This window comes from Pleurodeles waltl, chromosome 1_1, assembly GCF_031143425.1.
Source record: "Pleurodeles waltl isolate 20211129_DDA chromosome 1_1, aPleWal1.hap1.20221129, whole genome shotgun sequence".
Classification (NCBI taxonomy): domain Eukaryota; kingdom Metazoa; phylum Chordata; class Amphibia; order Caudata; family Salamandridae; genus Pleurodeles; species Pleurodeles waltl.
Window position 1 is genome coordinate 442033967 of NC_090436.1, and position 24942 is coordinate 442058908.

A 24942-nucleotide genomic window follows, 5' to 3' on the forward strand; every position below is an offset into this window, starting at 1 on the left:
AGAGACTTGTGATTTTGGTAATATCACACAGCAGCATATACACGACCAAGTAATTATGCATTGTCGTCATATGAAGTTTTCAAGAACAACTTCTCAAACATAAGAATCAATCTCTTATGGAAGCTGTTCAAGTTGTCAAAGGTATTGACTGTTAGATCATTTAAGCTTTTAAAGAAAGGAAAAGAGAACATCATAGATGTAGAGGTGAGCCACCGTTTTAACAGGAGTAAAACTAGTAAGGCCCAAATCTCTATGAACAGCAACAAAGCAAATGCTCAAGATGTGGTTCTGGATCATACATAGTTCAACAAATCATTGTGTCTTGACGTTTCCAGCGAGTGTGGTAAAGTAGGAAATTTCTCTAATATGTGCAAGTCTCATTGCAACATCAATGCCACTTGGGAAGGTAAAGTTGCCATTCAGAATCAAGTTGTGGCAAAGGATAACAATATTCTCATGGTGGAAAGCAATAATAAATATTCATCTGCTACTGATATGGATCCAAACATGCCTCCCAACTGCGAAGTCATGATTGATGTAAACAGAAATGTAAAGCTGGTTGATTCTGATCCACTGTTCTTCTTGATTTCTGATGTGTTTTTCAAGAATGGGTGACACAGAGAAATTTAGAAGTCAATTATATTAAGGCTTATGATTATGGGAAATCAACTGTTAATATTCCAGTATTTAGTTACAGGAACATCATTCACCTTTTGACAAACTTAAATCTATTGTGACTGCCTTCCCACTCTCCCTTTTCAATCACATGTATCACTGTACTTGATATACCGATGCTAGCTCCGAAGATCTGAGGGCAAAGTTAGATCAAAAAGGCCAAGGGTGTGATACAAACGGATTCTTTGCTTCAAGATCTCTTTCTTGTTCAGAACGTAGATATTCTACTATTGAAAGCAAAGCACTTGCATGTGCCTGGGCTGCCGAACATGTTAAAACACATTTATGGGGAAAATGTAAACAATAAAAACTGATTATATGCCGCTGTTGTCCTTGCACAATAGTAACAGGTCAGCCAAAGTCTCTGCTCACTTAACGAAGATTTTAGCTAAAATGTATGAATATATTTGCGCAAATTACATTCCAGGTCTTGCAATGGAGTAGCTGACTGTCAAGATTACCCAATTTTTAGGTGAAACTCAAGTCGGACTTGACTGAGGAGTGTGTGGTAGCATCTGTGAATGATGTTTTAAGTTTGTGGACGATTTTACCAAAGAATGATGGATAAATGGTATTAAACATGATGAGGAGTTACTTAAAGTTACAGATTTCCCCAGTAAAGGTTGGCCTTCTGAGAAGCTACAGTCTTCTGTAATGCAGGCGCACTGGAAAGTCCGAAGTTATTGTGGTTACTGAGGGCATTACCATGAAGAAAGAGGGGGTTAATCCGTCCCAAATGTGACGGATATCCCGCCCGCTGTATTACGAGTCCATTATATCCTATGGAACTCGTAATACGGTGGGTGGGATATCCGTCACATTTGGGACAGATTAACCCCCTCCGCCAAAGTTGTAATCAGGCCCTAAATCAGCTCATTCTGGACATTTGGGCGGAACACTTACTGAGGTATGGGCCAGAGATTTGATTTGGTAGCCATACATGGTTTCACAAATGTATAAATGTGTTGAGCAATGTTCCATATGTGTCAATTCTGATAAGTCTCTTCTTATACGTTAGGTCAAAACTATACATAAAAGGTTTCCCAAAAGGACCTGGGAAAGCTGGTTTTAGACCTATTAGGTCCCTATCAACATTTCTCCCAAGGAATTTATTTGATTTTGTACTCTTTATTATTTATCCAAATGGTTGAAATTAAGTTGATGACCCAACCCACCAACACAGATACTGTAATTCAGTTTTCAACAAGCATTTCCATAAGGGAGGATTGCCTAGTAGGATTGCCAACAATGCTATGCAATTTACATGTTTTATGTTGCAAACTGTTTTTTTTTAAAGACAATGGTATTTTTCATGAGAGAACAGCCCTATTTTCTCCCAATATGAATGATCTTGTTGAAAGGCTCAACAGAGATATTGTGGAGGCTGTACAAGGTGCTCTGGCCAATAAAGCTGATGTCAGAAAAAAATTGGGCACACCATTCGTCCCCTTATTTTGTGACAGGATTTTCTCCTTTTGCTATGCTGAATAGGAAGTTTCCATGCACTAATCTCAATCCATCATGGATTAAACATGAGCTGTCCATTATTGATTTTAAGGAGATGTACAACAAAGATAAAAGTAATGTTCAGGTCAAAAACATTAATACAGATGTTACTCAGGGGAATGCACATAATTTCAAGTTAACTATGGGGGATTTTGTCAAGAACAAAATACCCTACAATGTCAAAAAAGGAGAGTCAGAATTTTCTGAAACTTTTAAGTGGTTAGAATGGGATAATCTTCTGTCAAACTCAACAGTGATTCTTGGTGGAGTTTAAATAGATTAGCTAAAGTTGTTTGACTGATATTTGTAACAATGATGACTCACACAAGATATTTTTGACATGGTTAATTATGATGAGAATTTAGATTTCGGCTCTTTAATTTCCTTTTACAGCCGGAATCGTAAAAATTGGGTATAAGCATTCCAATGTTAATACCTAGCTACACAATATATATTCTAGTGCATGTTAGTCCTCATAGTCGGTTGATTCTGAAGCCTTAAATCCTGACGTCTTAAGTATTTCTGTGAAAAGTTTGGAAATTGATTTGGGCCTTTCATCAAGCTATGAAATATTTACCCTTGCTGATCTACATAATGCACTTAATGAGAGTAAGGTGGAGTGTCCTAAAAGAGAAAGAATGGCACCTTAAAATTTAACCATTTTGTATTGAATTGAATTAGTAAAGAGAGATGTGTTGTACTTTATGCTTTTTTAACTTCAGCTTTTAGTCTTCCAGTTGTTGAAAATTCACTTTCTCTAGTAGTACTAGCTTAGGTTCCTCGTGGGTAGAGTGAGACTGGATTCTAGGCTTGTTTTGTTGCACTTACCTGTGTCAGTTGAAAGTTCCTGCTTGACCAGTGTACACTGTTCTCTGTTGCTTGGGACCTTTTAGACAGTTAAAACAGTTTGTTACTGGATGTTTTCTTCCGCACCTTCTTCAATTATTGCCATTAGTGTGAACCCTCGATTGCATAGAAATAATCCAGCTGCAAGCTGAGTAACATCACAGCAACAAAACAAACACTCATGTTCTGTACTCGCTATAGCCTACATTACATCATCTCAGCAATAGGCCCAATAATATTTACATGAGAAGCCTCAGCAAGAAATAATCTTCATTTAGTTTTGGTGCCAATGGTCTTCCAATTGTTAATATTTCTGGTAAGATGTTGCACCATCTTGCTAACTAAGCCTGTATTAATGCAAAATAGTTTTTTTAACAGCCTCAAAATCTAGAAAAATACTGCTAAAATGGCTATTTATCATAATAACATTATTATTGCTGCAGACACCACGAAAGAGGCCTTTAAAATGGTTAGAGCTCTCTCAGTCCTAATGGCCAGCTGCACCTCAAATAACCCCACACAAGTTTTGTTTGCTAAACCAACAGGTTTTCTTTTTTTAAGACAAAATCAAGACAGTCTTATCTAATTTTCAGACAAGCTCACAGATAAAAAAAGACCCCTTTGCTGACTGCCTCTTATTAAAATTGTCCAATTTGTCTCCTTACTGCTCTCTCTTTACCCAGTTTCAAGAGTTAGATCCTTTTATCATCCTTGACAATCTTCCTCGATCTCTAGCTCACAACTAGATGAATTCTCTATCCAAATTGCCAATATTAAACCAGCAATTTAAAACATTCTACTTCAGCCTCTAGAGGAGGACTTTGTATCTCCCACTTGGAAAAAGGTGAACCAATGAAGTACTGATTTCGCTCTGAAATGCATCAAATCCTTCTTGACAGAGAAAATTCAAGCCAGTCTCTCCCCATTCTAATTTCTCGTCAGTTTTTTCGAATTTCTTGCACAGTGCCCCCCGATTTGGCAGCTATCACACCCTGCTCTGGATTTATGCAACCCCCTCCAGTAGCTCTGATATTTTTGCACAGGTTTACATTTTATGCCCATGCAGAGGTCATCATCTTTGCAAATTCCCCTTTCACTTTGTTCAGTAGCCAGGTGACTACAAGAACTTGTCACAGCATCCACATCAACTGACACTGTGCACAATCTTAGGGTCATCTTTGGCAATCTCTTGTTGTGCATGGCCTGAATGAATTAAGTTACTTTCAAATGCATTTCTTTGCTGAAAATATTAAAGAAAGACACTCCAGACTTAGACAGTGACACCAAACACTGTATCCACCCATCTGTATTAATGCACTTCCCTTGCTTCTTTTTTTCCTAGGCACTCTTATCGCCACTCATTGTGGATCTTTATATTGAATTATCTATTTCTGTCAAGGAGGCATCTTTAACACTTGTTTCTAAAACGCACATTCTCACAGTGGCTAATATTCATCTGGTTTCTATTACAGAGTCAAAAAACAAGAATGGTGGTTGGGTGAGGATTTTTTTTTGTTGAGTTTTCGGTCCTTGTAGTCAAAGAATGGATTGCAGTGACCCTGGCCTTTATACTGGGCGAGAGGAGAGACAGACGTGATAGAATGGAGACATTAAGACCCACTATGGAGCAAATTTTATGAGCAGAATGCATTGTTCAGTAGAGCCATGCTTCCAAAAACAGTGGTCTGAAAGATAACTGATGCAGTGAGGCCCCATGTTTAGATGGGGTTATTTTAAAAACAGAAAATTATTTAAATAAGGGCATATAGTCAGATGTAGCAATATTACTTGGAGATAGACATGGGTAACATTTGAGACAACAAAGTAGATGGGCATGGGATGATGTGCCAATGTAAAGAAGTAGTTGGATAATTTAAGGAAGTAGATCAGTATTGCAATCACTTTCTACAATCTGCAGTAATAAGCAGGGCTGCATTTTGGGAGTATGTGCTGGTCAAAATCCAAATTACCTTCTTTTGTAGATGTCATTGTCATCCTCTGAAAATACTTGAACTCATTCCTGAAATAATATAAAGAAATTATATTAATGCTAGGAATAGAAACTAAACCTCTTTGTTAACCTATCTTTAGTGCTCCGACCGCCCCCCACACAAGAACTAAATGCACTACCATCATCTGCTAACATCCAAATGGAAACCATCTGATAGTTATTCATTTGTATTTCTACAATAACACACAAATATCGTGTCTGGAAATCACCATTGTGATGGAGGCCATACTGTCATTGAGGAGTTTGAAATACATTGAAAAGCAATGTATGCATATTGAAATTGTAGGTGTATGCAAAGCACAAAATGTGATTCTTCAGCATTCTGCATGTTCTCTTAAGTCACTACATATCGAGAAAAATCTGAACATTTTAATCTGAAACATCTAAATATTTATGTTGATTTATTCTACAATGTACTTTCATTTTACACCACTCAATGTGGGAGTTTCCTTATGTATAACAAGAGGTAATGGCACATCGAATCTGCCCACCGCAGGTTAGTCCAGTTTCAAACAACAATTAGGTAGAAATGTCACAACTTGAAGTTGCAGTTGATATGGTGTCAAGTAGTTTCTCATTACTTCTGAAGATAAACTCACACTGTTTTCATCGCAAAATAATTAAATACGACAATTAGTGGACAATATGTCTGAAAGTACTAACTATTTGGCAACTATTCACTAGACAACAGCTGTAAAATACTTTACACTTTATCAACATCTGAAGGGCCGCAAACAGCCAGAGCTAGCACACTATTATTAATCTTAAAGCTAAGATGTGCATAATTGGGAACTCTCAAATCTGTAGTGGTTCTAAACAGCATAATTTTCAAACATAGCAAAACCAATATCCTTTATTTTATCTGAAAAATAAATCATCTCAATTATGCTATTTATCATGTTAATTAAGCAGACATCAAGCATACCAAGATAGCTCCTTTTATTTATTCAGAATGTCAGAGGAGAGGGTGCCAACTCCCTTCTCTGCGTTGGTCAGGGACCCTAGATTTAAAAAGTGTTTTTGTAGTTCAAATGTGTTTGTTTGCTTTACAAGACAGCACATAGACTCACCAATATTTATCAGCCTGTAAGAATCCATTTTGAATTGATCCTTTTCCTTTAACACGTGTAAGTTTGAGCTCTTTCCTCTCTGAACGCACTATCACATATGTTATCTTATGTATATTTGTTTAAGTAAAATAAGCCTGGCTCCATACCACAGGTTACAGCTGGTTTCTTTCCCTAACTGGGGCACGTTACTCATTATAATCATGTGGTCAAAATAACTAACCAACCTCGGCTGTTGTATTTTGGGGAGGGAAAGGCTGATATCTATACCTTTGAACCACGCAATCCTTTGAAGGGTCTCAAGAATGTGGGGAGTCAGGCAGCTGCAGAAGGGAGTCGAGGACAAAGCTGGGAATGGAACCGGTGTGTGGAAACTGATTACCTCCTTAAAATATCTGTATGACGTATATCATTATTTACATACTTTATGTATCCTTTGATGTATGAATATAAATATCACTGTTAAACGCTTCATGCTAGCACACTTTACTTCGGGCCAGGGATGCCAGTAGTAAACCTGTCCTCTTTTGCTGCAGCAAAAATAAACAGACCTTTGGTCATTGATTTTTCACTCCGGCTCTCCGTGTCAAAACTCCTTTGTAAATGCATTTGTAAGTATCTGCAAATATGTGCATTTGACAAGCCGGTGAGATAAAAATTGGATAAAGTAGGAAAGGTACTGGAATTCACAGACAAGGGGAACTAGAGAAGGATAGAGATATTATTTTTAAAAGTTTTTTATTGTCTCTCAACATTGTGGACAGGGATCTCTCGAACAGACTGTCAAAGTACGTTTAGGTGGGTAAGAATTAATGACAATCCACCTTCATGGCCATACAGTAAGCGCCACCAAATTTGTGGAGCCTGAGATGAGTGTGACATTCCACAGGTTGTGTATATATTATTTTTCCTAATATACGGAACCTGTGGAATTGCGCACTCATCTTGGGCTCCATAAATATGCTGGCAGCCCTTGAAGGTGTTTTGCACCCTCTTCGGAAAAAACAGGCGCCAGTCTCACGTCATGGAAGAAACAGCACTGAATGAGCCTCAAAGCCCATCAAACATCAATCCATATTATAGGACACTCATTCTCAGTGTCTGAATAATTTTACAATTCAAACAATGTAATAAGAGGAACAGGATGTGAACACAACAGGAGAGCCAGGTCTGACAAGTGGAGAAAAGTGCAGATCACATCACCCGATATTGGCCCGTTTTATTATATGGATTTTACTGTGTGGTACTGAAGAAGGTGGCTCGTCATTAATTCTTACCCACCAAAATGCTGATTGACAGTCTGTTTGACTGATCCTAATCCACAACACTACAATGGCAGACATTTGAGAACTTTTTCCTGTTGCAATTTGGAGTGTATGTAATGTGGGGCTGGGATGGAAATGAGAGGAGGATGTGTGTGTATGAAAGAGTCGAGTGAGATATGGGGGGGGGGGTGATAAAAAGTCATCATTGCGGATATAATTGATATGTACACTGCAGAACATTTATATATGAAAAACATTTTTGCTTTTCCTTTTTGAGCATAAAAGTGTTTTTGATAGGTATGAATCAATCCCTTTTCTGTTTTTTTCATGTAAAAGTGTGCTTTTGATAAATTCAAAAAACAAATTTATATGGATAATAATTGTAAACTGTTGAGAACAGGTGATTGTAAAGCATGGTAGGGTAAACCTACTATGTTGGGAAAAAATAAAAAATAAAGAAAATGTTTTAAATCAATAAATATTCTTTGAATAATGGTTTTGGTCAGGCTATTGTACACTTAGAGTCACTACAGAAGACATACAGGTCATGTGGGATCCTTTATTCTGATTGTGTTTTTTCCCTTCTCCCCAGACCTAAAATTGATACATAAGGGGTACCTTTCTTTATTTGGAACATACCCAAAAAAACAACAACAACAAAAAAAACAGCTTGCTACGCTGCAACCAAGGCGAAGCAAGGCAGCTGGACAGTCAATGGACCAGAATACTCTCCAAAAGATTTTAAAAAATGATAAAAAAATGATAAAAACAAAGCAGTGAAACAGAGGCTTCAAGCTTTGCTTAATTGCGAGCAGCAAACTCTTGTAAGCATAGCAGACAACAATCCAGTTAGTGAGTATCCCATCTTTGAAGGGAAGGGTGGCACCTAACAAGATAGCAGACTTAGACTCCCGACTCAACTTGCACCAGAGTACTCAGGCAGCCCACTCAATAACAAAGGAGTATCAGAAGGGTCACTCTACTAACAAATTCTTACCCCGGAACATGGCCCGAAATCCAGACATCTATTACAATAACAATACAGGAGCCTGCCAATATGGCAAGGAAAACCTTCAGAAGAACATTCAGTAGCAACAGCACCGTCATTGAGGCCAGAGGCAATCCTATTCAGGCTACACTGATCCTCACTACACAATATACATCTGATGGTCAACACAACATTCTAAACAGATCCATTCTGCTGAAACTTTTTAAAACCTTCACGAAGTTAGTAAACATCTCTACGGAAGACATCCTGGGAATAGAATTTAAAATACTGGCAAACTGCAAGAATGGAAGACAATCAACTATACTAACACATAAATCACCTTCAATGGTAGCAGAAATCCTGATCAGTAAATTAACCATTGAAAAGTGGGGGAATCGGGATAACAAAACCAGAGGCTCCTAAGTACCCGTATTCGCTGAAGAAACAGGGAGAGCAGTTAAGGCCTCAAGATCACCCTCACAGTATCCTCAGAGGAGCAGAAAATACTCAACCAAATTTGCCCTATATCAAGCTGGGAATCTCACAATTTTATTTTAACCAAATGGGCCCAAAGAGGAAAGTAGCTCTACAGCCCAAAGATGAAAAAAACAAGGAAATGACTGGAGCTGGCTATCATCCACCCTCCCAAGCAACACTGGAAATTATTCCAAACACAAACAGACACCCAATCCCAGGTAAATCCAGAAGGAAAGCAAAATAAAGATATTATCATGGAATGAGGCAAGTTTATCTAAGCTACTCAAATTCTTAGCCACAAGCTCATTCGTAGAGAATGCAGACCTCCTCTGTTTCCAGGAAACCTGGTCAACTACCCCCATTACATATGACGTGCGTTCTATAGTGAGTCATGGTGTTAAGTAACTCATGTATGTACCTTCGATACATTGCTTGATGCGAAAATGTGAACCCTTTTTATGGTTTGAAAAAATATAAAAAGAAATTGTAAAAAAAAAAAAAAAAAAAAAACTACCCCATTACAATTCCGGGACTCTATGAAATACACCAAGCTGCAATATAAGCAAACATCTTCGGAAGGCCAAAAATCTAAATGCATGATGAAATGACCCAACTGGCCACCTTGGAAGGCCTGCATTTAAACGACCAGCAACAGAAGATACTGCTGGCCAATGTCTACTTTAACTGTTTCGGATTAGGACGAACAGGCAGGTTAAACCAACTATGCAAATTCCTAGATATCATGCCCGGGACATCTTGTTTGGGGTCAAGGGCAACAAGTTTTTATGTTTACTTTGTCCTTGGGACAAGTAGGCCCAACCCTCTGCAGCACAAACCCTTTGGTTGCCTGTTTACAGATAGTGGAACTCTCTGCAGTTGAGGTAATGAGGTTCCAAAAGATAATGCTGTTCGAACTTGTATTTATGGTTCATTATTTGAAAGCCTTCATTATTAGGGTGAGTGCTGTAAATAAATGTTTTAAGGTCACACTTCACTACTGACGTTGGTTCCAGTACAAAAAAAAAAAACACAAAAAAAAAGTGTATACACATGTTTGAAAAGTTTAGGCTATGAGGCTAAGTATAATGCTCCCAGAATGCTCTCTGATTAGATGCAAATGAAGTGTCATTTAGTAAAATGTTCTGATGCATGCTAGTATTTCCCAAAAATATTTCGAATGGAAAATCAGTGTAACCATTTTCAACACGATTATGGGAAGCATGAAAATAAACAAACACTGACAAAGCCAACTGATCTGACATATTTTTATAAGTCTTTTAGTTTCATCAATGCGTGTCTTGTTTTGACATGGCTTTTGTAACACTTTGTTGTTGTGGGAGCTACCAGGCCCTCAACATTGTAACAAACACTGGCAAAAAAAAAACCAAAACGTTTTTGAACTCTAAAAGCACACGTTGCCACCAGTGGCATAACAAAGGCCCCGCAGCCGCCCTCCAGGGAGCCCCTTCAGCACAGCACCTGCCCTGAGTGAGTCAGGATAGGGGGCTCCTCCATGTTCTTTGCAAAGGGGCACCCTCCAGTTTCGTTACGTCACCGATTGCCACTGTAGTTCCTGACACTGAAAAAAACTACTTTGTGTGCCAATATGCTCCTTGTGGAAGAGCAGAATGCAATCACTCACAGTAAAGCCACCCGAAAAGAGAGAGAAATAGAAGTTTAATAAAAACAAAATGTCTTTGTTAACACCAGACCTAATTAGGGACCAAGACCCACATGTAGGTAGCTTTTTGCATGTCGCAAACAGCGACTTTCGCTGTGTGCGATGTGCAAAAAGCACATTGCGATGCACAAACCCAGTTTTGCGATTCGGTAACCTGGTTACCGAATCGCAAAACGGGTTTGCGACTCGCAGTGCAATGTAGGATTGTTCTGCGAACGCGGGCGCAAACCAATCGCAGTTTGCACCCATTTCAAATGGGTGCTAACACTTTCGCAAAAGGGAAGGGGTCCCCATGGGACCCCTTCCCCATTGTGAATGTCACTGTAAACATTTTTTCCAGAGCAGGCAGTGCTCCTACGGACCACTGACTGCTCTGAAAAAATGAAACGAAAACGTTTCATTTTTCGTTTTTGTCATGCATCTCGTTTTCCTTTAAGGAAAACGGACTGCATTACAAAAAAAAAAAAAAAAACTGCTTTATTGAAAAGCAGTTACAGACATGGTGGTCTGCTGTCTCCAGCAGGCCACCATCCCTGTGAGGGCCGCCATTCGCAAGGGGGTCGCAAATTGCGACCCACCTCATGATTATTCATGAGGTGGGCATTTGCGAAGCCCTTGCGAATCACAGATGGTGTCAGGGACACCATCCTACATTCGGATTTGCGACTCGCAAATTGCGACTCACTCTGACTTGCCATTTGCGGGTTGCAAATCTGAACCTACCTACATGTGGCCCAAGATTCTTAAAGAAAGTCACAAAAGTGCACCCATGGTATATGTCGTACCCCTATAAAATATTTGTGAACTGTATTTTAGCATGGGTCAATACGCATGTGTAGATTTGCTCATGTGAAAATCTATTGAGCATTTGCAAGTTAATTTGACCTCCAGCCACTTTCTTTCCAACCCTGGAAGAAGTTCTAATTCTGCCATTGTCAGGAGTAAATGTCCAACCTTTCTTATTATGGGAAAATATTAGAGAGAAGCTGGTGAAAATCTTTAAAACATGCAGGTTAGTAGGTTTGCAGACACAAAGGCATTCCAGCCCTGGAACTATTGCTTACTGCTTCCTCCAGCCCCAGTATGCAGATCTGCAGAAAGGTGGCAAAATATGGAAATTGCTACAGTAGGGATTGAAACTTCAAGTATTCAAGCCCTACTATGGTAGTAGCCCTGGCATAATCAGAGAGGTTATTATCAGAGCTCTTACATAATGAGATTGCTGCCATAATTTGGCGCCACACTACATGGCACCAAAGGGACAAGTAGATCATTTTACAGGACAAGTAGATTTGAGAAGCAACCTGTCCCCTGGACAAGTAGCTATTTTAATAAATTCCACACCCCTGTATGAAGTCATCATACGTGGCGATTTCAACAAGCACTATCTGGGAACAGACTTGACAGACTCCATTACAGCGGGCCACAGAACTAGCCCTCTTTGCACTCTATTTAATAACCACAGTCTATAGTCCATCCAGCACACAATGGAAAGCAAATCAGCGGCATTAAGATTTCAAAAAACTTTAAGGGAATAATCACTCTGGAGTATGGCCCTGATTACGACCCTGGCTGTCGCAGTGGTGGTTGGGCCACCGCCAATGTGTCATTCTGACAGCCACATTACGACCGCAGCAGTAGCACCGTGGTCAGACCGGCAGCACTGCCACTCTTCCGCCACAGGACGGACTGGTGGTGCTGGCGATCCTAATCCGTGCCTTTTAGCAGCGCTGCCCTGGGGATTACGACTCCCCTCTCAGCCAGTGGTTGAGCACCGCCATGAAACGGCTGGCAGAGACAGGGTGCAGGGGGGCCCATGCACTGCCCATGTATTTGGCATGGGCAGTGCAGGGGCCTCGATAGCCAACCGCATTGCAAAGTTCACTGTTTGCCTTGCGGTGCTACTGCACCCTCCGCACTACTGCATTGCCACCAGCTCTAATATGAGCTGGAGACAATGCTGTAGGCTGTTTCCCGATGGGCCACTGGGTGGAAACTCTGTTTCTGCCCGCTGACCCAGTGGAAAATTCGTAATGGGGCCCGCGGGGGGGGGCAGACGCACAGGCCTCCATTGCCATGAGCGTGACCACTCTCATCTCCTTAACACCATAAAAGTCAGCACTAACAGGCAAACACTTGAGGGTAGTTGCCAACTCAACTGGGGATAAAAGCCGGAATCTAATCAGGAGAATAAAATAGGGACCAGTGAACATGTTGAAATTCAAAACTTAGGAATCATCCGGAGGTCTACACCTCAAGAACCTGGAAAGCAAATTCTTACTGGACAACTGGGACCTAATCCTCAACTGAATACAAGTCTTGGGCAATAACTCCACAAATTATGTTTACCAAGCCCCTTCACAAAAAATCCCACATAACGGCAAGCAAATGGAATTTAGAGACTACAAGAAGCCAGCCAAAAAAGCAAGTACAAAGATAAATAAAGTGGAAATAAAATTAAGACTACAGTCTTTATGTACACAGAATAAACAGTTGGTCTGGGCAGCAAAACGTGAGCAGATGGACAAATAATGGCCACATATATCTACACTAATGGGCAAACGGGCCAAGCTGACTTATGGCGATATATCAGAGATAAAACATGCACAGAGACTACCAAAATAAAATGTCAATGATGAATGCTATGGAACCTACAGGTAAAAATCTATATGTAGCTAAACATTTAAGCAACGATGACCCTGTTACATTGGGCTCCCCCACTGAAACTCGGAGGTAGTGCTAACCACCAACAGCATCTCCAAAATCCTGAAGTAAGTTAGAGCCACAGGAGCGCCTGGCCCAAATGGCATACCTGATACACACGGGAGAGCCAGAGGCCATTGATTAAGACACAAGAGCTTGTGGCGACCTATTACCGTTGGATACAAGTGTAGTACAAGATATAAGGATTCATAAATGATGATTTATGGTTGCACTTACCCAGATTTGTTCAGGACTAGTGACTACCATTAACATTTCTCCTGATGAAGACCCCGGACCATTCATTCCACTAATGGTCAAAATGTTGACTATCATTGAGGCTACCCAAAGGGGGCGTGGCTAAGCCACAAAACATGGCGGGCGCGAGCTGGTAGAGCTCCGCGCCACAACCGGCCTGAATTGTACCTAGGTGGGAGTGCGGGAGGGGGAGAGGGGGTCGCGTCAACCCGCCCTGGCCGCCTGTACGCGGGGGACATGTCGGAGCTCCTTGGACTGGAGCCGCTCCTCCAGTGACCGCGACCCACGGGCCGGCGCCGCAGTCGTGTGGGCCAAGTCGGGAGGCAAGGCTGCGGGGTGAACGCAGGCAGGAAGAGGCGGCTGGCGCGGCCGGAACCGCGCGTGGGGGTCGGAACGCTGCTGGCCCCCCCACCGGAGAATCCTGAGCAAACCGGTGAGAAAAGGCACCCCCTCCAATGCACAAAAACAACAAATAGCGAGGCGCCCCACCGGGGCAGCATCGGGGCTGTGGGCGGTGCCCGTGACCCCCTCTCCCCCCTCTGCCTCCCTGCGTCTGTGCCCCAGAGATACCCACGGGGCCCTGGATGCTGGGATTTGCCAGAAGACGAAAGGAAGCCCCACTGGAGTGACACATCGGAACTGGGGAGCCCCCTTTGGCCACCAACTTTTTTTTCTTTTTTTTTTTAAAGGAAAGGGAGAAGGAAAGAAAAGAAAAGGAAAAGTGCATAGGCCCGACAGGGGAGCTACGCCGAGACTGTGAGGGACACCAGAGGATACCCCCAGCCCTCTTTCTTCCCCACTTACTTCATTCTCAACGGGGAGGAGGCGATCAGGCCCTGAAAGCTGGACATACGGGCCATTCACAGAGAGGCCTAATCACGGGAACAGAGAAGACTGCTGCAGCCAGAACTAAACACTGGGGCTGGCGCGCTTTTCCTTTTGTACTGTGGCCCCCCTGCCCGAGACGAGACTGAACCCTTGGGGCGGGGACAGGCCTGCCAGCGACGGCGAAGAGGCAGAATGCGGGTGCGGCCTAACCAATTCTTGCTCCGTACATTGAGATGAACCAGAACGGTGCGCATGAACACCTGAACGGGCTGGTGGAGACCGGGAGATCACGTCCCTCGACACTGGTGGAAGCGTTCGGAAGAAGGGGGTGAACCCCTCCTGGCGACTGGAGCCCAGTGGGAAACGTCTGGAAAGATACAGTCAGAGATCCCCCCCTGACGCATATCAAAGCTGCCAAAAATCGCTAAAGCAGACCTACAGCGATGCTGGGACCCCTAGACCGGCCGGGACCCCTAGACCGGCGGGGACACCTTGAGGCACGTGAGACGCCGCGGTGGCGGAGGTGGGTGGCGCAGGACTCGAAGGGAGGCATTGACCGACAGGGCTGCACGTGCTGTCGCAGGGACACAATCTCCCCACCCCCAACAAGCGGGCCTGACCCTCCCTGATTAAACACAGGAGCTCAACTGAGGGGATACAACACTGAAGCCACGCAACCTGCTGAAGACCAAAGACAAATGAAACACTTCTGAGACGCCTCTGCCAAAGGTGATTTCTTGTAAGACTAGTCCTGATGGGGAACTCACGCTGAAGATCCAGGAAAGATAGAAAATAGGGAAACCTTTCACCAAATAGCCGGGAACTGGTAACCCACAACATATTCCCCCCCCCAACTCGCCAATGGACACCAATCCATGATATGTAATGTGAGCGAAGACAAGCTGAGCGCAGAGTAACGGCCAGAAACTAAACCGAACTTCCCAACAAGCTAAACCATGGCTGGAACCGGGCGACTCCGATCTGGAGCTGGATCTGGGAAAGCTCAAGACCTCCCAACTCAAGATAACCAAAAGTTAGACGCGGTACTTGCTGCGGTGGAACGTATTGGGGACTCGCTGTAGCGTGCCCGCACATCTTTAGAAGCCAAGATAGATAGAGTGGCGAGTGACCTTATCCTCCTACACGCAGACCACTGCAAACTATCAGACAGAACCAAGGAGATTGAAGCCACAGTACAGGAACTAACGCCTGTGACCACCCAGCTGAAAACAGGAATGGAAGACATCCAAGCCAGAGTGGCAGAACTGGAGCGACGGGCAGAAGACGCGGAGGGCCGATCCAGAAGGAATAACATACGAGTGGTAAACCTACCGGAGGGCACGGAGGGTCGAGATCCGACGGCTTACTCGGAGACTTGGCTGCAAGGGCTGGTACCAGATGGAACGCTCACCCCCCTTTTTTCTCGGTGGAACGTGCTCACCGGATTCCGGCTCGGGCGAGACCGCCGGGGAGAGCTCCACGCCCATTCATCATACGCCCCCTCCACTACGCGGATAGAGACATCATACTGCGGACGGTAAGGGCTGCATCACCACCCAGAATAGATGACATGCAAATATTACTGTTCCCAGGCTACACCTTAGCAGTGCAAAGAGATCGGGCCTCTTACCTTCCAGTGAAACGTAAGCTACGATCACTGGGCCTAACCTATTCACTACTGTTCCCGGCCAAACTTGGGAATGGCTTGAATCGACAGGACTCTACACTGGTGGCACGCTGGAGCGAACTGAGCGAGCGCCCTGGGCCAAGCGTAGTCGAAACAAGCGAGATCGGAAAAGAAACACAACTCATACAGGGCCAACCAAATGTGCTCCAGACCTGGAACAACTAATTCGGGAGAGAAGAGAGGCGATACACACCGCAACAGCGATGGGCGCATCCCCCCGAGCTATGGATCAGACACTGAACTCTCACAAATGACCGGCGACCTTCCCCCCCACACCGGACCGCTTATCAGAATCGGGTCCTATTGAGGGACCCCCTGTGACACCGGCCACTGCAGATGAAATCTTCTAAAAAAAACTCTTGTACAACGTAAAGTCATACCACTCTGCAGGAAACATCCAATTAGAGACACCTACGCCAATCGCTCTAATGGACGAGCAAGCAGCCAACACAACTAAGAAACACTTGTGCCAATCCATGTAGAGCTACGAGCGCGCAGACGGAGGCAGGAGCCAGCGCTGCACATTGCTCTGCCCCTCTTCTCCCTCCCCCCCTCTTTTTATTGTTGTTGGTTTTTTGATGAACAAATGCACTGGGGGTCCCCCTGTGCTCCCACCTATCATCTTAATTATCCGTTGCAGCCGGACTACAAGGCCTAAGACTACACCATCTCCTGGCACAACTGGCCTACCCCCATACTCCTATCAGTGGAGTCACATAATGTATAGACACGCGTCTGCATGTTCTTGTTTTTGCTGCAATGTTTGGGCGGTGACCCGTTGTTTAACTGCTCTGATAGTATTAATTAAGTTCTGTTTTTGCCGATGGCCACGCACAATCTTTTTAAATCCCAGCCGAGAATGGAAAACTAACGTAATAGTGCAACATAGGGGACATAGGCGGGCGAAGCGGAAAAAAGACCTAACACTCAAGACATGGCTAAATACACAACAATTACCTGGAAAGTAAGAGGTATACATAGCCTCAAGCGGCGATATGCCATCTATTCCTACCTTAAAAGACACTCAGTTCAACTGGCGTTACTACAAGTGACACACCTAATAGACTAGGAAATCCCCTGACTGCGCCAGCGCTGGAGAGGACAATTATATGCGACAGACCATTCTGCTTATGCCAGGGGCACGCTTATCTGGATTAGGGCAGGCACCCCCTTTGCGGCGGAAGAACAGATTATAGACCCGCAGGGTAGATAAGTACTCGTCAAAGGGAAGCTGGCAGGGCGCACAGTTATATTGGGCTCCATATACGCCCCAAACACAGACCAAACTACCTTTCTACATACTTTATCACACCAACCTGGCACACTGGAGTACACTCCCGTGGATACTAGGGGGAGACTTCAACAGCGTGCTAGACATAGAACTAGATCGCTCCTTCCCTCCGCTGCCAACATCCCCAGTGGTAGCTGCTTCACGCGGCCTGATAAACTGGACTCAGCAATGGCAACTAATAGATGTATGGCGGCAGACGCATAGAGAGGACAGAATCTACTCTTTCTACTCCGCCCCGCATTCCTTACATGTACGCCTAGATCACATATTTTGCACTGCGAACCTTGCCTCAGTGGTTGAGAACCCGGTATACATGGGACGCACACACTCAGATCATAACCCTTTGATAGCGCGGTTGTGCTGGAGATCTCCCCGCTCACCTATCCCCACTTGGAAGCGGAGGCCAGAACTCTTAGAAGATGCTGATTTTAGAGCATCATCAAGTGCTGCAATTCTAGAGTATTTTGAACAAAATGAAGGCACGGCTACCTCGGGACTGATCGAATGGGATGCATTCAAAGTCTTTATCCGAGGCCTGGGAGCTCAGTGTAACATGCGCAGAACTACTGAACGTGACTTGACCCGAATACAGCGGATCCTAGCACAGTCAGAGGACGAAATCACTAATAACCAAACTGAAAAGGCGAGACTAGCAACACTACACACAGAACACCAGACACTGTTAGAGCGTCTGAGATGCCTAAACTACGCCACACATTCCACGAGAACTCATGCATCAGCGGATAAAGCAGGTAAATTACTGGCCTGGCTGATACGAAGGGATTGTGAGAGGAAACCGATAATGGAAATTCGCTCACAAACAGGGGAGGTAGTATACACACCTGCAGAGATACAAAACAAATTTATAAGACACTATACGACGCTCTACACCTCAAAGACAACCCCTGGGGAAGACCCCAGTGCAGAATTTCTTACCAAAGTGAAACTCCAAAACCTAGAAAAAGACCAGACTGAAACTCTGGAGGCACCTCTTGACCTCGAAGAGATCAAAGCCAGCATCAGAGACCTCAAATCAGGTAAGATACCAGGCCCAGATGGGCTACCAGTTGACTTCTACAAAGCATTCACGATACAACTAGCGCCCAAACTACTCCAGGTATACGAGGCAGCCGTGCAGGAGGGCCACTTATCAGATACACAAAGGGAGGCATTACTGGTCTCCCTTCCCAAACCTGGAAGGGATCCAATAGATATGGGCTCATACAGGCCGCTGGCAATGCTAAACACGGATTATAAAATACTAGCCAAGATATTAGCGACAAGACTGGCACCAAGCGTACCAGAACTAATACACCCCGACCAAAACGGATTTGTACCAGCCAGAGACACCTCCCAAAATATCAGAAGGCTATTCCGGGTTATGGAATACGCTAGACGGGACTGGCCGCGAGCGGGCTGCCTTGTCCTCGATCTGGAGAAAGCTTTTGACTCTCTGGAATGGCCCTACTTGTTTAAAGTGCTGCAAAAATACGGCATGGGACCATTCTTCACTCGCCTAATTAAACTACTATACACCAGACCAATGATAAGGGTGGGTTTGGGCTCCGAGATATCAGAACCAATCCGGGTAGGTAGAGGCACGAGACAGGGCTGCCCCCTCTCACCGTTACTATTCTCACTCGCAACGGAGCCCCTAGCAGCCGCCCTACGCGAGGAGGGACCCAACTGGGGAATACCTCTAGGAGACGACTTACATATAGTGTCGCTCTACGCTGAAAACCTCTTGCTATATTTCAGAGACATCACGCAGATTCCGCAAAGGGCTGGTTCGCTCTTACAGCACTTCGCGCTGATGTCAGGTCTTAAAGTCAACTGGTCTAAGTCAGGCCTCTTCCCTTCCGACCCAGACCTACCAGACCCGAGACTTATCTTAGCTGAAAGTCCTGTCCCATGGCAACCAAACACATTCAGATACCTGGGCATTCAAGTCTACCATAGCGAAGAAGACATATTTGAGGGTAACCTAGTAAAAGCAACATCCTCAGTCAGATCCCAAATCGCTTTCTGGAGGACGCTGCCACTATCTGTGGCGGGTAGGATAGCACTCCTAAAAAGAGTGGTACTTCCGCGACTCCTATACTTCTTCTCTAACCTACCACGTTATGTCCCCCCCAGCTTCTTTAAAGCACTGGAAATAGGGTTGAGAAAATTTATATGGAACGGCGGCCGCTGCAGGGTAGCCCTGAAAAAACTGTACCTACCGACCGATAAAGGCGGACTTGCGGTTCCCAACCTGGAGCACTATTATCTGGCAGCCCAACTTCAGTGGATATCCAGATGGCTGGCTGGTAAACAACTGGCAGATACAGCAACAGAGACAGGACCATACTCGCTCCAACAAATACAGCATTTATTCCACCCTCTCACACATGCACGAACCCCACGACAACTGTTCCTTAAAACAGCTCATAAATGCTTTCATAGATCACTCCGCATTACGAGAGCGATGATCCCATTTGCACCCGCTCTAGCACTGGCGGGCACACCGAGGGGCTCTAGGATCACATCAGACACAGAACTGCGCGCATGGCACGAACTAGAATTGCACACGCTGGCCGACATATATGACGAAAACCAACTATCACCGTTTGCCAAACTCCAAGAAATGGGGCTCCCACCTGGCCAATTCCTTTTATACTGCTCACTAGTGAGGTCCTTGAGCTCCAGGTGGGGAGACATCACAACGGCTCCGCCTACCCACCTGCTGGTCCAGTACCTCCAGGTGGTGGGCTGTGGCCAACACCAGGTCAGCTGGCTGGCGGGCGCCCTGAGAATCCAAGCTGCCCCCGAAAGTGATACATTACATATGGCATGGGAAACGGACGCGGGCGAACCCATTGCGATAACAAAATCGAGATCTGTCCTCTCAGGCCACCTCAACATACCACGTAACTCGCGATTTAGACTAATCCAGTATTATATAGTGAACAGAGCCTACCTTACACCTGCACGTGTGAACAAGTACTTTAACCGTCAGGATGCGGCCTTCCCCAGATGCCGCGAGATTGGAGTGGACATGCTGCACATGATGTGGTCCTGTCCTAGCCTAGGCGCCTATTGGAGGGCGGTGATCGACAACCTAACTGCATAACACAACAAATACACTTCACATGGGAGGCATGCATCCTAGGACTGTTCCCAAGAAACCAGCAACACAGAGCAGAGGCGCGATTCACAGACCTAGGACTAATTGTCACGAAACGGCTGGTGACCCAAAGGTGGAAGTCTCCAGACCCTCCGCCGATACAGGCCTGGAGACGCTCGTTCAGGGTATGGGCGGGAGCAGAGAGCTTAGCACTCAAACGTGAAGAAACCCTAGGGCTACGACAATTCCCGATCTCCACCTGCTGTGAGGGGTTCTTACTTCAACTATATAACACGGAAGCACACCCGGTAGGGGAGGGGCTAGACTAAAGCGAACTGATATCCATGAATGAGAAGATCACACCATATAGGGGGTAGAACACACAGCACTAATTGAGCAAGCTATGACATTGAGAACCGAGAAAAACATACGCAGCGATTTCCACAAAGGCCCCCCCCCAACCCCCTCCTTGCAAACCGTTTCGTCACAATTGATCTCCAACCCGGCACGAAAACAGCGAAATTTAAAATAACCACATAGGTGTTGACCACGGCAAATGTTATTGTTATAGATATTTTTCTTTCTTTTTACTCTTCTTCACTTTAAGGTTAATCTATATAAAAATCATATTATCTGCTCTCCCTATTTTTCTCAACCAAACGTAACAATTTGACACTTGTGACAGAAACAATGTTATCCGAAAAAGAACCGCAATTGTGACGAACAACTGAACAATTGCAGTAACACAATGCAGCAAATGTTGTATAGCTGCGACGCCACTGTATTAAACATTATGTAACAATGTGAACGTCATGCGCTAAAACATACTGTAATGAAACAAACGCCAATTACGACAAGCTGTAAAATGTAAACTAAGTGAAAAAAACAATAATCAACAGATTTGTGAAAAAAAATATAAAAAAATTGAGGCTACCCAAAATCAGTGTTCAGCACTAGAAACACAAAGGAATTACTTGTTGTGTTTGTAAATTTCTATCCATGGGTCGTACCCCTCTTTATACATATTGGGAGTGTGTGTGTGTGTGTGTGTGTATATATATATATATATATATATATATATATATATATCAATAATCATTTCTTCTATATTTGTGTTGGCACACCATCTTTCACTGTTCACTGCTCAGTTACTTGAAGCACCTTTGTCGCTTGATCAATCAGTCTCATTACATCCTCTTTTATGACAAATATATATTTTTGGAAACGCTTAGAAGTTGTGTTCACTGTTATTTTCAAAGAAATAGGATTGTTATTGATAGATGTCTTTTTGGAACCCATAATCATATACTTTGGCGTCAACTGAATTATTTCCTGGCACAAAACTTGTGCCAAATGGCATACTAGCACAGGTCTTCATAGAAGACACAGACCCGTGGTCAACAATACTACTCCCACTATATCAATCATGCCTTTTGACCCAGCAGGTCCTGGCAAGCTGGAGGGGCTCTCCAGCTTGCACTCCATGTTCAAGAAGGGTGCTAGGCAGGACCCAGCAAGCTACTGCCTTATTGCCCTCTTGCACATTGAAGCAAAGGCCTATGCCTCTGCCCTCTGAAAAGAGCTGAAGTGTTTGGCAGAGGAGAACAAGATAATCCTGTTTAGCCAACCAGGTCCAGGGCAAATTTTCCAACCTGGATAATATAGTGGCCCTCTTTTACTCAAACCATCAGGCAACCAGTAAGAAGCAGCTTCCGCTCCTTGTCTGTTTAGTTGACTATTCTGCCGCATTTGACTTGGTAGATAGGAATATCTTATGGAAAAAAACTCAGCGGGTCAGGCATTTAAAAAAAACTTGCTTCAACTTGCTATACACCTCAACCTGGGTCAAGGTCAAGCTACCACAAGGAAATTCCAGACAGACAGTGGTTTAAAGCAAGGGTGTGTGCACACACCCCTATTACTCATTCTGTATACTGCTGACATGGGGACAGCACTGAAACACGCAAACGTAATTCCTCCAAAAATTGGAGATACCAAAGTAACAATATTACAATATGCAAACAACATTGTCTTTCTGGATCATTCCAGAATAGACATCGAGTTAGTACTCAGTGCCCTTCACTAATACAATCTGACCAATACAATGGTGGCAAACAGCCTCAATACCAAAGTATTAGTCTTTGGCAGACCACTTAGGAAATTAACCACACAACTGGAGCCTGGATCCACTATTTAAAAAAAAAAAACTATAAAAAAAACGCTGATTCATACAACTACCAAGGAATTTGGCTAGCACCAAAGTGAAGAGCCAAAACGCACCTGGAGCAAAGGTAGAATCAATAAACATTAGAACTTGCCAAATGAACAATTTTCTAGAAAGCCCCTCCAAAGGCCCAAAAAGCCACTTAATGGGAACACTCATACCTATGATCAAATATGGCCATGAAGCCTACCCGCGTCAACTTGTCAACATGATGGAAAAATTCAGTCTTAAAGCCAACAAAAGGGTCTTCAGATTACCAACATACTTGGGGGGTGCCTGGTAAGGCTGGAATTTGGACTAGAGGGTGAAACATGGGCCAGTATGACATCCTTCATAAAGTTCCACTACAGGACCAAAAAAGCACTGCCCAAGACCCTGAAAGCAATACTCCAGAATATTTTCAAATGAGAAGGGAATCCCTGGTCACACTATCACCAAAGACCAATTGCCACTCTCTAAATTGACCAGAGGGCATTAAACAAGTTACAGCTTTCGCACGCAACACTTAAAGCAACACTGAAAAAGCAAACAAGGACACTTTTGAAGGCAAGCGACATGGGAAAACTCAACATTACTACAAGCTATAAGAAAATTGTATGTGAAAACCCAGCCACACTGCCTCAGTCCTTAGCGATATCTCCACTGTGCCCATTGAAACATTTGCCTTAAACACATAATGGGTACAAGGTTAATGAATTAAATCCCAAATGTCTCGCTCTTTCTAAGATCGTCAACTGCAGGCTTTGAAATTTTAGGTTTGAGTCCTTCAACTATCTACTATGTTGCTGCCATCTAAAACCACTCTTTCTTGCTAATGTAATTTGAACCTGCAACGAGGCAAGGAACCTGGTGTTCTCTACCACTGAGGCGATGGAGCTGGCTAGTCTGCAAATACATCAGCCTCATACAAGCTTGTATAAAAGAGGCAAATAACAGCTGTAATTCCTCTCCAGGGAAGGACGATCTTGAAACTGGCTAGCTTCCGCCAGCTAGTAGCAAATCAGTAGATTACTCGAGGACTGTATTTCAATCAACACGTTTTCTGAGACTCAAACTTTAAATGACTGGCCCTAGCCAATAAATTGCTAAACTATGCTGCCTACCGCCCTGTACACGTATAACCACTGCTAGATAATTAACTTGCACTTTATCTTTTGATACCAGCACAGGACTTGAGAGATGTACCCCCACCATACTATAGCCAGTACTCTACCAGTGATCAAGCACCTTATAGCTCTCACTGTACAAGATTCAACACTGCTATATTTTAGATTTCTTCTTGCTTTTAAGCTGTCCTCTCATGTATCAAGATACTTTCTTCGATGTAGTACCTTTGCCTCTCTGAGACTAGAAGACTCGCTTTTTTATGGCTTGCAACGATTTTAATCACTTATACAAGCACTATCACTTTAATGCCATTTGTGGCTGCTCCATCTGGCCCCATCTGCACATCTTGATGTTTTTATTCCATTTTAATGTAGTCAGGCCCCAGTGATTTTATGTATTTGTTCTTTCAAGATTCGATTATTATAAAGATTTTATTTAATCAGACAATAAAGATGTACTAAACAAAAATCCTTGCCTCTGTATCCTTAATAAAATTGCAGCTTTTCTTTATGTTGTCTAGGACGTTGAACATTCAGGGTTAATAAAAGTAAGAACTAGGAGTGTATAAAAACAATAGACCTAAAAGAACATCTAGATTTTCAAGTTTCATTAGTGAGGTAACATTTTGTATAGTTTCTACAGCAAGTAAAATTTCTGGACAAGCTCAGTATTTTGGCGGTGGAAGGATATTTTTAGGTTATTCCCGGAAAAGGTTGGAGTTTTCTACTTTTAAGACCGTTAGAATGTTCAGACACAGAGATTCTTTAATGCAAAAGAGTAGCAGGGCATATGGTGAGAATTAGTGTTGTGTATGGATGACAGCTTAGATAAACTGTCCTGAGACACTGACAGGATATCAAAGTAGCCTTATGTGGTCATATTCATGACCTGGCATTTGGGTTTGAAGTATACATGCCTTCTTTGGGACCACAATGAACAGCACGTTTCCTTTAATCAAAAAGTATAAGATCAGTAGTCAAATAACTATGCAAACCTTTTTTGTTAGGATGCATTCCTTTAGCTTCTTCATCAGTCGCTACACGGATGTCACATATTCTTAGTGTTGAGATTTAATGTAAAATCTAGGATGGATTCATGGTGATTGCATTGTGTATAATGAGGGGTGTGTTGGCCGCAAGTGATGCATCACCTCTGGGGAACGACAGCAGAGGGGTATGTATGTATGCTTGGTTTTATTTGGCATCATTTCCGAAACTGTCAAGGT

The 24942-nt window shown here is 43.6% G+C and overlaps 1 protein-coding gene across 1 annotated transcript in view; it reads right to left on the bottom strand.

Moving 5' to 3' along the window:
• Window positions 1-24942, bottom strand: part of DHFR (dihydrofolate reductase) — a 227881-nt gene that overhangs the window by 167521 nt on the left and 35418 nt on the right. The window contains exon 2 of the mRNA XM_069224548.1: window positions 4998-5047. Coding sequence (XP_069080649.1) covers window positions 4998-5047 — 50 coding nt within the window. The remainder of the gene's footprint in view (window positions 1-4997; window positions 5048-24942) is intronic.